This window comes from Euphorbia lathyris, chromosome 2 (genome assembly GCF_963576675.1).
Source record: "Euphorbia lathyris chromosome 2, ddEupLath1.1, whole genome shotgun sequence".
In the NCBI taxonomy this organism is placed as follows: Eukaryota; Viridiplantae; Streptophyta; class Magnoliopsida; order Malpighiales; family Euphorbiaceae; genus Euphorbia; species Euphorbia lathyris.
Window position 1 is genome coordinate 31,223,821 of NC_088911.1, and position 17,772 is coordinate 31,241,592.

The window sequence follows — 17,772 nt, forward strand, 5'->3', positions numbered from 1 at the left end:
GTCAGCAAAGAAGATGCCCAAAAATTTCTGGCCTGAAGCTATAAATTGGGCAGTTTATGTGCTAAACAGGAGCCCCACTCTAGCAGTTAAAGACATCACACCGCAAGAAGCATGGAGCGGAGCAAAACCAATAGTAGCCTACTTTAGAGTCTTTGGTTGCACCTCACATGTACATATTCCTGATGAAAGAAGGACAAAATTGGCCAACAAGAGCTTCCCTTGTGTTCTTTTGGGTGTCAGTGAAGAATCAAAGGCATATCGACTATACGATCCAATCTTTAAAAGGATTGTAGTAAGTAGAGATGTCATTTTTGAAGAAGATAAACAATGGGACTGGAACAAAATTTTCGATGAACAAATCTTGGTGGACTTGGAATGGGCAGATGATGAAATTTGTGATGTTTTGATCGAAAATGACGTTGTTAGTTATGCAGGAGGCAGCGATGAAACCTCAAAAACGACGAATAGTGAGCCAAACACAGCATCTTCACATAGCTCAGAAACAACGAATGATGAGCCAACCCCAGCATCTTCATAAACATCTTTAGCATCTTCACACACATCCTCAGAAGATTTAACTGAAAGAGGAGGAAGAAATCGACAGACTCCATCTTATTTGCAAGATTATGTGACTGGTGAGGGACTTTCAGATGAGGAGTTTGAGGTTAACGTGGCTCAAATTGCATCTTCAGATCCAATTAGCTTTGAAGAGGCTAAAAAAAATTCTAAGTGGAGGATGGCAATGGATGATGAGATAAAGGCAATTGAGCGAAATGAAACATGGAAACTAACTGAATTGCCTACAGGTGCCAAAAAGATTGGAGTGAAATGGATTTTTAAGACAAAATTCAATGAACTGGGAGAGGTGGACAAATATAAAGCAAGGTTGGTGGCGAAGGGTTATTCTCAACAAGAAGGAGTGGATTACACCGAAGTTTATGCCCCAGTAGCAAGGATGGATACAGTTCACATGATCATCGCTTTAGCCGCTCAAAAGAATTGGAAAATCTTCCAGCTTAACGTGAAATCAGCCTTCCTTCATGGAGAATTAAATGAAGATGTATATGTAGAACAACCAATTGGATATGTGCAAAAAGGGAGTGACCAGAAAGTCTACAAGTTGCAGAAAGCCTTGTACAGATTAAAGCAAGCTCCACGGGCCTGGTTCAGTAGACTTGAAGCGCACTTTCTAAGTGAAGGTTTTCAGGGGTGCCATAGTGAACAAACCTTGTTCATTAAGACCAACAGTACAGGTAAAATACTTATAGTGAGTGTTTATGTAGATGATTTGATTTATACTGGTGATGATGAAGATATGATGTGTGAATTTAAAAATTCTATGTTAAGGGAATTTGACATGTCTGATCTTGGGGGTATGAGATTCTTTCTTGGCATAAAGGTTTTACAAACAACCAATGGCATATATATCTGTCAAAGAAAATATGCATTGGATGTTCTGAAACGTTTTGGTATGGAGGTTAGCAATGTTGTTTGTAGTCCCATTGTACCAGGTTGTAAGTTGCACAGTGATGAAGGGGGAATCAAAGTTGACGAGACATACTTCAAGCAAATAGTAGGAAGTCTCATGTACCTCACAACCACAAGACCTGATATGATGTTTGTTGTCAGTTTAATTAGTCGTTACATGTCGAAACCTACAAAGTTGCATCTGCAAGCTGCCAAAAGAGCTCTCAGATACGTGAAAGGGGCGGTGAATTATGGAATATTCTACAAGAGGGGTGAAACTAAAAAGCTTCTTGCATTCACTGATAGCGATTATGCCGGTGATGTTGATGATAGGAAAAGCACCTCTGGATATGTTTTCTTAATGAATTCAGGAGTTGTTTCATGGTCTTCAAAAAAGCAACCATTAGTTACACTATCAAGCACGGAAGCTGAATTTGTGGCAGCCGCAGCTTGTGCCTGTCAAGCTATCCGGATGAGGAGGATACTAAAGAAGTTGGGACTTGAGCAAAAAGGATGCACAACTGTGATGTGTGATAGCAGTTCAGCCATTAAAGTCTCCAAAAATCCTGTCATGCATGGGAGAAGCAAACACATAGATGCCTGGTTCCATTTTCTCCGAGACTTGTTAAAGATGGAGTTATCAAGATGGAATTCTGTGGCACAAAGAGTCAAATTGCTGATGTGATGACAAAGCCACTGAAGTTAGAAGATTTTCTAAGGTTGCGACAGATGTTGGGAGTCTGTGAGGTGCCTAATAAACCAAATACTTGAAAGTATTTAGTTTAAGGGAGGGAATGATAAGTTAATTTGCAGTTAGAATAAATCCATATTTATTAAGGTATTAGTTGGATAAGTTTTGTAGACTTGCAGTTAGAATAAATCCTTATGTATTAGGGTAATAGTTGGATAAGTTTTGAAGATTTGTTTTTGTATTTGTTGTTATTAGTCCACGTTATTAGTGGCCTAATTTATCTCTGTTTTGTTTTGTCTTTGGCTATTTAAGTCATTCTCTTTTATCAAATAAGGAGCCATTCATCCAAATTGTATCTCTTGTTTATTCAATATTTCCTAACATTGAGGAGACGGTATGTGGCTAAAGGCCCTTGTCAACCATTTGAGCATAATTTTCCATCAACTCTCATTGGTGGACATAATAGGAAATTTCAAAGTAAATGGTTTGAAAAATACCAGTGGCTAGAATATATTGTGTCTAAGGATGCTGCATATTGCTTATGTTGTTATTTGTTTGCCACTGGTAATAAATATGGGGATACTGCCTTTACACAAACGAGTTATACTAATTGGAAAAAAAACTTTAGAAAATTTTATTGGTCATGAGAGAGGTCAGAACAGTGCACACGGTTATGCTAAACAAAAGTGGTTGCCATATCAAAATCAAAGGGAGAATGTTGATTATGTGTTATCATCAAAATGTTCTGCAATGAACATTATCAAGACCGATTTGCGCAACCGAATGGGAGATGATTTGCTTGGAGATTGGTTGATGTGTTATATTGAGAAATGAATTTTCATGAATATTGATCATGAGCTAATTTTGCAAAATTTTCAGAATATGAGATCTCGAAGAATATTCTTGCCACCTATTGGTAGTTCTAAAGTTGTTAGTAGATCGTTGCCTTTTACTAATAGGAACTAATTAACGGTGTATTTTAACTATCTTTTATTGGAATTATTGGTATAGCTACTACTTTTTATATCGTTGATTTTTTTAACGTTTTCGCTTGGTGTAAAATTGGTCCGCTCGGCTTGGTGTCAAATTGCCCCCAACCGAGCAGTTATGTATTCGCCACTGTTAGTGTGCATCGACTTCTTGCAATGTGTGCAGTATTTTTCTGATTTATTTTCTCGTTCTTAACAAATTACTTCTTTTGAGGATCTATTGTCTCTATATTAGCAAATTCCAACAAACTCTCAACATTGTAGCCTTTTTGTTTTTCGACTCGTTGGACTAAAGAATAAGCATTATTCGGACTTGGCATTGGATCCATGAGTAATATCTGGTTGCATATATGCTCATAAACAAAATTTAAACTAGATAAGAAATGCATAACTTTGATTATTATCACGAAAAGTTTACAAAAATAGAACAAGATCCTCCACAACCGCAATCATGTAATGGTTTCAAAATTGATATTTCATCCCAAAAATTTCAATTTAATGAATTAAGAAAACATAGAAAAACATATGTAATTATTCATCCCTAACACTTGCTCGAGATGAGTTGACTCATGCTGACATGTGACTTATGTCATTATTCCGATGTTTTTTAATCACTGAAATCGTTAGAGTATCATAATTGAGACAAAACTCAAAGTTGAGTGACTTTACTAAGACAAATTGAAGTTAAGTGATCATTTTAAGACAACTACGGCCTATTTATACTAATTACAAATGAATGTAAAATTGTCACATCAGCTTTTATTCCTGCATAGGTTATTAAAAGAGTTGCATTTGTTGCTACCATCTATGAGATATGGAGAGCTAGGAAGGAATGAATTTTTCAGCCTTGTTGTCGTTCTACAAATTCTGTTGCTCATTTGTTAGCTAGAACTAGTATTTTACCTTTACATCGGGGTGAGTGGTTTTCTGTACCCCTGATTTTATTTGTAATATGCTTCTTCTTGATTCTTAATATATGCTTCATTGGTTGTCAAAAAAAAAAAAAATAATAAAATAAAATAAAAAATAAGATACATCATATTCTTTCCCCACTAAATAATTAAATATACCATATCTAAACTCAAATTTCAAACTTGATCTGACTTTCACTCTTATTGTAAACATGAAATCAAATTCCTTATATTGTATGTATATCATTTTGCTACATACATGTGAAATCAACAATCCAAAATATAACAATTCCTCAAGTTGAAAACACAGCCTCAACAAAAGCATGCTTCTTATTAGGATATCCCATACCAACCAAGTGATTAAGATAAACCTTACCATCTTTCACAGTAGCTGCCGAGGCCAGCCGATGAGATGGACCTTTAAACTTGCCTACAACTGAAGCACTTTCCCACCCGTCTGAGCTCTCTACTAGTCTCCCGGATGGATTTCCGGCAACCACTAGTTTACTCGGCGACAGTAGCAATAAACCGTCGCCGAGTGTCAGAGAGCCTCCATTAACTTTGATCAATTTCACTGCTTCTTCATTCTTGTTACTCACATCAATTTTGAATAATTTGCCGGAGAATGTATGGACTACTAATAAGAACCCGTCCGGGTGGTAAACGATGCCGTTTAATCCGACTAGGTTCTTGTACCATTGCTTTTGAATGAATAGAGGGCTTTTGATTGTGGTTAATAAGTCTCCATCTTTTCCAACCTTCCAGATTTGACTGCCTGCGGCGTTGGTTATGTACGCATTACCTTCTGGATCCACTGCTACATCATCTGCGAATGCCTTCCCATTACCTACATTCATTTGGAAAAATGTTAGTAGTTACTACTGAAATGCCATGAATTAAACCCAATATTCATAAGTCATAACTTTGATTCTATCTAGTTGGTCTGGATTTGGGTAGATTGCATTGCATCGGTATAACGTTAGAGAGAGAAGTTGAAGTTTTCTGCCGTAAACAACTAATTTTGAAACCTAATTTAATCAAGAGCATTATTATAAATTCAATCAAATTGAAAGGCTTACATCAAAATTAATTGACCCAACTTGCGCAGAAGTACTATTCTTATTAATTACTACTATTAACAATAGTTTTAATTCCTGCAGGAAAACAGATCTAGTCAATTCATAAATTGCTCTATCAAAATAATGGTATGTATTTATTAGTAGAACCAATTAATAAGGCTATCTAGCTAGGCCGTTTACAAGTTGCTTTCATTTTGTTATGACCAGATCCAAAATAATTTAACTAGCTACAGAAGTCCATAAATAATAAGCATAAGAAAGATTCCATGTTCTTCAAAAAAAAAAAAAAAAAAAAAAAAAAGAAAAGAAAGGTTCCATGTCTACCTAATGAAAAATTAAAAGTTAAAGGTGGGACATAAATCATAAAGACTATAAGGTAGCCCAACAGCTGTGATTTAATAAGGATTAAGGATATAATCAATATTTAATGGCAAAAAGCATATTTAAGCCCCTGAACTTTATCTGTTTTAAGGATCAAGCCCCTGATCAATTATTTTTCCACATTGAGCCCCTGAACATTGATTTTGTTATGGTTTAGGCCCTTATTTAACTTTTTTTTCGAGTTTAGGAGATGAGAAGATCGATTTGGCAATTCTAATGTTGAAAATCACAAAATGGGAGAAAAGAAAATCGAGTTTGGAAGAATATACTGAAAATTAGTTTCTATAATTTCGTTTTAATTTTTAATTTTTATCTCTCCTAGTCAAAAAAATCTTTTTTTTATTTGTCCATGTCAACAAGCCGAATCGCCCTAACGATGTATGCAGTCCAAACTCGACAGAAAAGTTAAATAAGGGCCTAAACCATAACAAAATCAATGTTCAGGGGCTCAATGTGGAAAAATAATTGATCAGGAGCTTGATCCTTAAAACAGATAAAGTTCAGGGGCTGCCATTTTTAATTCAGATAACACAATTTATAAAAAGGCAAAAAAGCATTGTCAGGCCATGATCTTTCATTGTTTGGTGCATTAAGCCCTCGATCTTTCATCTAGACACATTGAACTCTTGATATTAGGTCATTTTATAAATCAATTCAATTCATATATGGGTGTATTAGATCCTCACTAATGCTTTTTGCCTTATAAAAACAATCAAGCTGTCATAACATAACATAACCACAACTAAAATTATAGAAATTTTGAACTGAAATTTTATACTAACATCTTTGAAATCATGCTCCATATACTGCAAATGTGTCTAGTGTCTCATTAAGATCTTAATGGTAGGCATGGAATCTTTCTTATGATTTAAAAGATGAGGAGTTTATTATGCTTAAATAATTTATTAGTCCTTTTTTTTTTACTTACTTTATTTTGAAGAATAGATATTTTATCAGTATTAACTATTTCGTCACTGTGTTTAGTTTTTTTAGATTTTTAACCATACCTACAAAAATATACAGGTATCACTGTTAAAAATCTGAAAAAAAAAATAGACGGAATCACCGAATGTTTTTTTAAAACAGGAGATTAAACGGTGTGTTCCTGGAAAGAAGAGTAGTAGTAAATTATTTACCATTTTCTTGTTATACAGCAAACAATAGGATAGGAGGTTAAAAAAGAAGAAGATAATTCAGCGTTAATTGTCCTACTTTTGAGCAGCAAGCATAAACTCGAAGAAATTGCCGGCAATACCGATAGCTAAAAGACACAAAGAAAAGAAGTGAAGCGATAAAACTTACTTGGGCCACTAAGCTGGGTAAGGAACAGACGTTTCCAAGTGGACAAATCATAAGCCGCCAGAGCGCTGTACCTATTTCCAAAGACATCCGCGATGGCCACAAGCAGCCGATTCCTCGGCCGATCAAAGGCAATGCCAAGAGAAGCGTTACCGGCCAAGTCAGCGTCCTTCACCAGAGTAACTTCCTCTAAGACACCATCGGAGTGATCGTCGGGCACGCGAATTTCTCCCAGGCCATTTTCGAAGTAGGAGACTATGAATCGGCGATTGAGATCGTCCCACTTAGCGCACTCGCGGAAGAAACCGGAGCTATGGTAGTGGAAGACATGGGTAGGAGGAGAAGCTAGCTCGAGGGATATGATATAGGCGACGGGGATGGCCGAGAGGATGAAGAAGAAGATGAGAGATCTGGCGGAGCAAAGAGAGCAAGGCATTGTTGAGTTGAGATTCGAAATTTGAAGGATTTGGTGAGGAGAGGGAAAGAAACAAAGAGAGTGGGTGGAAATTAGGAGTGACTTGAGACTTTTATGTTCTATTTTATTCATTAATTCAACACGACCTAATAAAATACTCCCTCCTACGCATGTAGTCAAAAATTCATCTTTTTTACTTACCTAAAATAGACACGTAAGATATCCTTACTTAATTAAGGTTAAGAATAAATTATAAAATTCGCCCAATTGATTGAGGAACATTTACGTATTTATGGGATGTTTTTCGCCTACTTTTCACCTTTTATTTATCTTTTTACTTTAAAAGATAGAGTTTTAGATATTTGGTTAGACAGTTCCTGTTTGTCTTTAATAGTTGAAAGTAACTTTTTATAAAAATATGGAATCTCTGCTTAACATTTTCCGAAGGCAACCAGCAAACATCAAGTAGCCAAACGGACCTTTAGATCCATTAAACAACCATTTACAAAATTAGACACTTGCAAATTAAACTTTTCAAAAATATCCTTAGTATATATAACAATTGGAAATCAAAACATAGAAAATGATTGTTGAGGGTGGTTCTTACTGTGAAAAGTAGAAAACAAAAGGTGTGATATGAATAGAGATAGAGAGATGTATTCTGGAGAAGAAGAAGATAAAATAGGATGTGGGTAGAGAGAACTGTTAAATAGACCGTCAAAGAAAAACTGTACTAAAAGGAAAGTTGGAATTATAAGAGTGGAGTAGAGAGAAGATGAACCGTTATGATGCGAGCAGTTTATAAAGAAAGTGCAGTTTCAGCTCAAGAGGTCGTGTTTCCCAGCATGACACATCAGCAAACCTAAATTTTAGGAGTGTGACATGTCAAAATTGTCTACAAATTAAGAATATCGTATAAATATAAGTTAAATATACTCTTTTTTCTAATAATTATAGAGTTAAAGTTGTATATGCATATATAAATTTGAATCCTTGTAAAGTTAATGATATATTTTAATGAGGTTTTAGCAATTATATTTTGAATTTCTAGTCGACATTAGTTAATTCCAAAAATTGCGATAATAATATTCCTTAGCTAATTCTACTATAATTACTTCTAAATAAAAATAATTCCAAAAAATTAAAACCGAATAATTTTGCTATTGCTAGGATTGAACCAGGATCACCAGTATCAATCATCAATATTTCCCACCACACTACAATGACATAATGCTAGATTTTAGAATTGTAAGGTAACTTATTTAATCTTACTAAGAAATGAAACAAAAAGTACATATTTCCGCCGTTGCCGGGGATCGAACCCGGGTCACCCGCGTGACAGGTGGGAATACTTACCACTATACTACAACGACTTTATGTTAGTTGTGCCAAGAGAACCTTTAATATCTTGAATATATCTTGAATTTATGAGTGTCACACGCAGGCCCAAATAGCGCAAACTACAGGTATCAAAAATCAAATACTATACCATGCAATTTCTGTGTAATTTTCCCATTTCTGTTTTAGGATAATAGTTAATTATTGTATATTTATTTAATAATAAAATTAGTTTTATTATTATATTTAATATTATTATTGTTATATATATATATATGTGAAAGATGAAGTAGACACTATGCGTTTACTCATCCTTCACCTATATATGTAACTTTTGGTAAAGTCATCAGATAACATTTTACAAAAGTTACAAATACAAAAAAAAAAAAAAAAGTTTTGATTAATTTTGGGTTCGATTTTAATCGAGCAAGAATAATCGATTTAGTGGACTAAGTAGAGGTTTTACTGTTAGAGAAATTTAAATATCCGATTGAAATCTATAAGAGATATTGTTTTAATCTACAAGAGGTATAACATTCTCTTCAAAAAAAAAAAAAAAACCTATATAATTCCTAAAATTTTATATTATTTAGGATAAAATCTAAATTTATTTAAAAAGAAAGTATAGGATAAGGCTATGTTTACTTTGAATTTAACAAATTAAATATTATTTTGTATGTTTTCACCATTAAATTAATTTTACACTCAAGTGTATATTTACCTTTAATATATAAAATGATAAAATTTTACCTCAAACAACATCAATTTTACACGTATTTAATGAAAAACTTGAACAAATTACCACATCAAACATAGTTTGACAATAAACTTAATCAATTAGTTACATATTGGTAGGTTATTTATAATTATGTTAATAACATAATGAATAATTTAGAATTTTTTGTAATTAATTTATATATAACGGATTTAGTTGTTGACATTTTGATAAATTCATTGCAATTATGTTAATAACACAATAAATCTTTTAGATATATTTATTTTTTTAGAAAATTTTGTTGAAACACCTTTTCACAGGATTTTGATTTGACAAAATTAATTAAGTGAGATTAAATATTCTATAGCACATTAAGTTTAAATGCTTTGATTTATTGTTACTAATGTGTTTGTTCAATGTTGAGTTTATAATTGTTATAAGACATAAAGATCATAAGGCTCAAGCCCTATATGAAAGTCAAAGCCCAAGTCAAACAAGGCCAAGGCCACTCAGCCCGCGTGTTTCAAAACGCTGCCGTTGAATATTGAAACGCAGCTCACCAATGAAGGATTGAGAAGATCCACGTAGACAACTTCGGTATGAAGCTGCTGAGCTGTCTTGACAAAACGTACAAGACAGCCGCTGACTACAAAGCAACTTCCGGACCAAGTATTTCCTCTATTGGTAAAGAACAGAAGACGCAGGAAGCTGTCTGTTTGACATTACCCGATTTGGAGGAACATACTGCCACACTGACCGAAGAACAGAAGATGCTGGAATTTGATTGGCTAAGAGAACTGCTGAACAGACTGAGTGAAAGCGACATGAAGTCGTTTTCCTCCAACGGTTATTTCGAAATTCGAAATAACCAGAAGCTCTCACAGCTCTCTATAAATAGAGCATTCAGAATCCACATTCTATAGAGGACTTTGAGCAAAAAGCCGTTACGCTGATCAAACGTGTACAAAAGTTCTTCATCAAAAGCAAAGCAAATTCCTACACCACAAGCTTATTCATTTGTGTAAAAGTCTAGAGTGATTGATCCTCAATCATCTAAGGTGTTCTAGCAATTGTTGTTTAGGACAAACCTTAATCATTTCTAGGAATAGAAAGGAGAGGCTGAGTACTCGGTTTTAAGTACTCAGCGGAGAGATTAGGATTGAGTAGAAGTATAGAGGAAGGTACTCTTGTCATACTCAATTGCTGATATTGTAAAAGGTTTGAGGCTCTACCTTTAAAGAGCTCAGTAGAGGATTTGAAATCTCGGAAGTGTTCCGGGGACAGGACGTAGGCTTAGAAGAAGCCGAACCTGGATAAATCTGCTGAGTGAAGTATTTCTAAACCTTAACTCCTTATTTATATTGCTTGCTTAAAACAAACTAAAACTGACCAAGTAAAAGAGGTCAAGCTGAGTTGTGCGCTGCCAACGAATTAGTTCAGGAATAGACTCTAAGTGCTATTTCCTGACCTAAGCAACGGAACTGACCTAGTCACTAGTTGACTAAGCCAGAGTCTTGTCGATTGATCAGCGCCGCTGTCATAAAATCTTTTCTTAAGAAAAAGAAATTTGCCCTAATCTTTAAAAAAAGGTCAAATAGTTCCTAACCCCCCCCCCCCCCTTGGAACTATATTTGCAACCTTACAAGGGACCAACAAGTGGTATCAGAGCCTAAAAGCTCATTACTAAAGGTCTAACAACCTTGAGTTGATCCATATCATGGGTGAAAACAGCACTCGGTTTCTCCCTGAAAACCAGACAACTCAGATATTACCTGAGGGGCTGTCCATTACAAGGCCTCCCCTATTCTTCGGGTCAAACTATACCTTTTGGAAGAATAGGATGAAGAACTTCATTCAAGCTACAAACATGAGTGTCTGGCTATCTATAGTCCAAGGCCCGTTTGTACCTGTGAAAGTTGTTGCTGGCCAGTCAGTTGTTAAAGCTGAGGTTGAATGGACAGAGGATGATCTCAAGAAGCTACAAAATCATGCTTCGGCTATCAATATGCTTCACTGTGCGCTCGATGCTGCAGAATATAACAAAATCTCAGGTTGTGAGTCGGCACAAGAGATCTGGAAGAAGCTGGAAGTCACCTACGAGGGAACAAACAAAGTAAAAGAATCCAAGGTGAATCAGCAGATGAGACTGTACGAGCTGTTCGAGATGAACAATGATGAGGGCATCTCAGACATGAACGCAAGGTTCACCAACATCATTAATGAGCTCAAGAGACTTGGAAAAATCTTCACTGAGGAAGAACAAGTCAAAAAGATACTCAGGAGTCTTCCAAAAGACTGGCAAGCAAAGAAGACAGCAGTTGAGGAAGCTCAGGATTTAACCACCTACAAATATGACGAACTCATCGGTTCATTGCTGACCCATGAGATATCCATGAAAAACTTTGAGGTGAAGGAAAAATCTGATGACAAGAAGCAGAAGTCACTTGTCATGAAGGCTGACTCCACTGACGGGAGTTCAACTGATGATGAGGAGATGGCCATGTTCACAAGAAAGATGAAGAGCCTGTTCAGGAAGAACGACAAATACTCTAAAAAGCCTTACAAAAAGTTTGATAAGTATAAGGCTGACTCAAGCGACAGCAAATACAGAAAGGAAAGCTCAAAGCCCATTACATGCTTTGAGTGCCATCAAGATGGCCATATTAAGTCAAACTGCCCCACGCTGAGGAAAGACAAGAAAAGTGGGAAGAAGGCAATGGTGGCTACTTGGAGTGATAGTGATGAATCTTCATCAACAGAAACTGAGGCCACCGAGTCAGCGAAGATATGTTTTATGGCTGACGAACTTGCTGAGCCATGCATTTCTGAGCATGCTGACCAATCTGATGAGTCAGATAATGAAGAGCAATCTAATGAGGTAATCTCACTCTCTCAACTCAGAAATGAAATGGGTAACGCCCTGAGTGATCTCTATACACTTGTTAAAAAGTGTAACAGGAAGATTAAAGCACTCAGCCGGCGCTGTGATGAAGTAGAAGAGGTCAAACTGAGTGACCTCAGATATCTTCTTCAGGACAACTTAGTTTTGCATGAAAATATGAAAACCATTCATGAGTCTGTCTCTGAAGTCCAGTCAGTTTCAAAGAAACTGAGGAAGGATGTCACAACCATTCAGAACCAATTAAAGGTTCCAAACAAAAACAATTTTCCGCTGAGAACTCAGTATCAAGGTACACAGTACCAAGGTACTCAGCAGAGACGAAATCCCCAGCGAAGAGTCCAATGTGACTTTTGTGGGAAGTTAGGACACACTACTAAAGTGTGCTGGCACGCTCAGCACTAGGGTGCTGACAAGTCAGTAAAAAATCCTAAACAAAAGGTCAGTTGTGACTTCTGTGGAAAGAATGGTCATACTGTCCATGTATGTCGCCATAAAATAAAATATGATGCTATACCTGTTGCACCTAACAAGTCAGGACCCAAAAAGAATTGGGTACCTAAAAGTAACTAGTTACAATGCAGGTAAGCCTGAGATGTACCGAGAAGTCAAAGATGTGGTATATTGACAGCGCATGCTCAAGGCATATGACGGGTGATGAAACTCAGTTCATCACGTTTGAACGTAAACGAGGAGGGAGTGTAAGTTTTGGAGACAACAAGAAGGGTAAGATAGTAGGCTCAGGAATCATCGGAGGTAACCCTACTATTGAATCTGTCTCCCTAGTCAGCGGACTCAAATATAACTTACTCAGCGTAGCTCAGCTATGTGACAATAGGAGAAAAGTTATATTTGATGCTACTGGATGTAAAATATACGAGGGTAAAACTAATGAGTTAATTTTAACTGCCCCTCGGATAGATAATGTCTTCATGCTGAACCTAGAAAAGAAGTTTTCAAAAACTGTATGCTTAGTCACAAAGGAAGAAAATTCTTGGCTATGGCACAGGAGACTTGGTCATGTAAGCATGGACCTCCTGGCCAAATTAGCAAGAAAGCAATTGGTTGAGGGACTGCCTGAACTTAAATTTCAAAAAGACCAACTATGCCACGCTTGCCAAGCTGGAAAACAAACCAAACAATCTTTTCATAGTAAAAACATTCTCTCAACTAAACGTCCGTTAGAGTTACTACACTTGGATCTCTTTGGTCCAGTCCAGCCGCTGAGTCTGGATGGAAGAAGATTTTCCTTGGTCATTGTAGATGACTTCTCTCGGTATACGTGGGTTATCTTGCTGACCAGCAAGGATGAGACCTTTGAGACATTTTCAAACTTGGTTAGAAAAATTGAAAATGAAAAAGACCTAAAATTAGCTCATATCCGTAGTGATAACGGTGGAGAATTCAAAAACCAAAAGTTTGTTGAATTCTGTGAAGCCAGCGGCATTGACCACAATTTCTCTGCTCCTAGAACGCCTCAACAAAATGGGGTTGTTGAAAGGAAGAACAGGACTTTGGTTGAAATAGTCAGGACAATGCTGGATGAGCATAGGCTTCCAAAGTATTTTTGGGGAGAAGCTGTTAACACAGCATGCTATATTCTAAATAGGGCTCTAGTCAGACCTATACTTAAGAAAACCCCTTATGAACTTTGGAAAGGACGAAAGCCCAACATTGGATACTTTCGTGCCTTTGGTTGTAGATGTTTTATTTTAAATACCAAAGATAGCTTAGCCAAATTTGATTCAAAAGCTGATGAGGCTATCTTTCTAGGCTACTCAACAAACAGCAAAGCATACAGAGTTTTTAATAAGAGAACCCAAGTATTAGAAGAATCTATACATGTGCAATTCGATGAAACTGACCCTGCAGGAAGATACCAGCCGCTGATAGAAGATGAACCAAACTCAGCACCTGCTGATCAAGAACCAGCTACTGAGTCCTTCACTAAACGGCTGACCAAGAGTAAGAGTGAACCTAAAATTACTTTCACTGACCAATCTACTTCTGCAGAGAATGTTGAAACACGAGTAGAACAAGACATGAATCTACCCAAGGAGATAAGAGTTCCAAGAGGGCATTCAGAAAATGCAATTCTTGACTCAGCTGGAAATACGCTGATGACAAGGAATCAACTAAGGAAGTATCTCGGCAATGTAGCTTTCGTCTCAGTTCAGGAGCCGAAGAACTTTGCCGAAGCTGAGCATGACGAATTCTGGATGAATGCCATGCAAGAGGAACTCGACCAATTCAGGAGGAATAATGTATGGGAGCTAGTGCCACATCCAAGGAGCCAAAAGACCATTGGAACGAGATGGGTCTTCAGGAACAAGCTGGATGAACAAGGAAACGTAGTCAGAAACAAGGCAAGACTTGTAGCTCAGAGCTACAGTCAGCAAGAAAGTATTGACTATGGTGAGACCTTTGCCCCAGTGGCAAGGCTAGAAGCAATTAGGATTTTATGTGCATATGCATCTTACATGAATTTTAAACTGTTTCAAATGGATGTTAAGAGTGCATTTCTTAATGGAGTAATAAACGAGGAGGTCTATGTAAATCAGCCTCCAGGATTTGAGGATCCTAAGTTCCCAAACCACGTTTACAAACTCAAAAAGGCTCTGTATGGCCTCAAGCAAGCACCACGTGCTTGGTATGAGAGGCTGACCAACTTTTTACTGACTAGAAACTATGTCAGGGGTCAAGCTGATACAACCTTATTCATTAAGAGAAAGGGTAAAGATACCTTGCTGGCTCAAATATATGTAGATGACATTATATTTGGTGCTACTAATGAATCTATGTGCAAGGAATTTAGCAAGCAAATGCAGACTGAATTCGAAATGTCAATGATGGGAGAACTCAACTTCTTCCTTGGACTTCAAATTAAGCAAGGAAAGAATGGCATATTCATCAGTCAAGCTAAATATGCCAAGGAGATATTGAAGAAATATGAACTAGAACATTGTAAGCCAATATCCACTCCTATGGGCACTGACAATGTCCTCTGTCCTGATGAAAATGGTAAGTCAGTAGACAGCAAGTTGTACCGAGGTATGATTGGCTCTTTACTTTACTTAACAGCAAGTAGACCGGACATTCAGTTCTCAGTATGTTATTGTGCTAGATATCAGGCTAACCCTAAGGAATCCCATTACATAACTGTAAAAAGGATCCTTAGATATTTGCAAAGCTCAGTTAATGCAGGTTTGTGGTATCCAAATACTCATGACTTTACACTCATTGGATACACTGACGCTGACTATGGCCGAGACAAGCTGGAAAGAAAAAGCACCTCTGGAGGATGCCATTTCCTAGGAAGCTGTCTTGTATCTTGGATTAAGCAACAGCTTGAAGATTATGGTGTTCAAACAAAGACAATTGAAGTTAAATGCGACAACAAAAGTGCAATTGACCTCTCAAAGAACCCAATCCAGCACAGCATAATGAAGCATGTCAGCATAAGACATCACTTCATCAGAGATCATGTACTCAAGGAAGAAATCAAGCTGACTTATGTACCAACAGATGAGCAGCTCGCTGACATCTTTACAAAGCCTCTAGCACGAGAGCAATTCAGCATACTGAGAGAAGCCATTGGTATGTTTAATCCACTGTCTTAAATTCCTAAGTAAAAATGTGATATGATGCATGCTGAATGAATGAGTGTTTTAAAGAGTATCTGTCAAAATCACATGCCCAGAAATAAATGCACACTGAGTGAGTTATCTCATGCCGAGTAACTAACCTCTATAACTATCCGTTGAACAAAACTGACTACTCAGAATATGAAATGTTTATAACAACAAACGCTGAGTAAAGGTAATCATTAGCATTCAATGCAAACGCACGTGTCATGACACATGTACTGCGCATGCGCCGAATATGTAACTAAGTGTCATAAATGTCAGGGTTTCTGCCGATTGGACAACCCAAGGGCAAAATCGACCTAAATTCAAACGGAAACCTTAATTAGAGATCTATAAATAGTGGGTTTTCCCCACTACCTTCTCTTTACGCGCACTAAACTTTCTAAAGCTTCAGAACTTCCTTCAGAACTCAAGAACTTCTAAAATGACTAAAGCCTCTTTCAACATCTCCGGTGCCGGTCGTTCCCAGACCACCACCGATGAACAAACAACCAGCAATCCTCCAACTCAGCCTTCACCCTCCAAAGCTGCTGGTCATGGCAAAGAAAAAGCCATTCAAGCTCAGGGGAAACCAGCTGAACCTAGATAATACATTCGAGTATTCGAGAATGTACGAGAATGGAAAGTGGAAGCTTCTCGCTGGGTTTCTCAAACCTTCATCGACTCAGAACAACCGTTCTGTGAATGGATAAAGAACAACGGCTGGACCGAGTTGTTCTCCTTGCGTTTTCCCACCTACCCTGACTTGGTTATGGAATTCTACCATAACCTCAAAGCTGACGTAAAAGACCATGACTACTTAGTCACCGAAGTCAGAGGAAAAACCATCTTCATCAACCCAACGTACTTGGGATCCCTACTCAGCCTCAAAACTGAAGGTGCCGAATTAAGAAGAAATGGTGACCAGGAGGACATCTACTATGATGAAACTTTCTGTAAACCTGCTGGGTACATTGGAGAGGTATCCAGCTCGTCCATGGGTCAGCATCAGAAGATGGCCCATTTCCTGCTGGTCCAACTAATCTACCAAAAGGTCAACTGCACCAGCTCAGCATCACACTTCGAGATGTGCTTTATCTGGCACATGCTGACCTACAAACCAATCAACATGCCAGTGTTTCTCATAGCTGGGTTTCTGCGCAGTACCAACAATCTTCGACTCGGCTCATTGATCACTAAGATCCTAGTTGATCACAAAGTTGACCTTCAAGGAGAAACTTGCGTTAAGGGATCTGAGATCACTGCCGCTTCACTACGTGCTCTCAAATTCAATCAGCCCTTAAAGAAGGGAAAGTTCGTTGAGCTGCCTGAAGATCAAGTTGAAGAAGAGCTACCTGCTGAGGTGATTGTCCCAGCAAAAGGTAAAAGAACAAAAGCTCCTGCTATCAGAAAAAGGAAGCCTACTGGCACCCCATCTAAGGAAACTGAGCCTCAATCCAAGAAATCCAAATCTGCTGCTGAGTCAAACTTAGAGACTACTCAGTCAGCTGAAAAGCACTGCAGGCAATATGAGCCTGCAACTGAGGGTACAGCTGGTGCTCCTCAGAAGAAGCAAACGACTTCTACCCTTTCACCCATCCATGCTCTTCCGCTTGACTTCATTGTCACGTCGGACTCACATTATGCTCAGCATTGTGCTGAAGAAACTGAGCAACAGGAAGATGAGGTGGACCTAGACGAACATTTCGTCACTCAGCTCGAGGAAGAGCTTGAGAACGACGATACTGCGGAAGAAGGGAATGCACAGGAGCAAACGGAGGAAGCTGACTCTGAAAGGACCGCCAGTGAAAATGCTCAAGTTGACCAAGCTCAAACTGAGTCAGCTGATGGAGTTGAACACAATCAAGAACAAACTGACCAGCAAACTGCTGATCAGAACATACACGTTTCTCCATCTCACGCTGATGAAAATCAAGCTGATCTTCCTCCTGTACAAGAGCC

General features: G+C 37.6%; 1 protein-coding gene and 1 non-coding gene across 2 annotated transcripts; both read right to left on the reverse strand.

Moving 5' to 3' along the window:
• Positions 1–4,228: 4,228 nt before the first annotated feature.
• Positions 4,229–7,355, reverse strand: LOC136217644 (uncharacterized). The gene is made up of 2 exons (XM_066004256.1): positions 6,821–7,355; positions 4,229–4,905 (listed from the first exon to the last, which is right to left on the reverse strand). Exons 1-2 carry the CDS (start codon positions 7,251–7,253, stop codon positions 4,352–4,354), a joined length of 987 nt encoding a protein of 328 aa, XP_065860328.1. The 5' UTR covers positions 7,254–7,355; the 3' UTR covers positions 4,229–4,351.
• Positions 7,356–8,533: 1,178 nt separating this feature from the next.
• TRNAD-GUC (transfer RNA aspartic acid (anticodon GUC)) lies at positions 8,534–8,605 on the reverse strand. Its single transcript has one exon. It is a non-coding gene; the product is annotated as a tRNA-Asp (tRNA).
• Positions 8,606–17,772: the final 9,167 nt, after the last annotated feature.

Coding starts and splice junctions, on each gene's coding strand:
- LOC136217644 (XM_066004256.1), bottom strand. CDS start 7,253: ATGCCTTGCTCTCTTTGCTCCGCCAGATCTCTCATCTTCTTCTTCATC. Junction 4,906..6,820: donor TACCCAGCTTAGTGGCCCAA/GTAAGTTTTATC, acceptor AAATGAATGTAG/GTAATGGGAAGGCATTCGCA.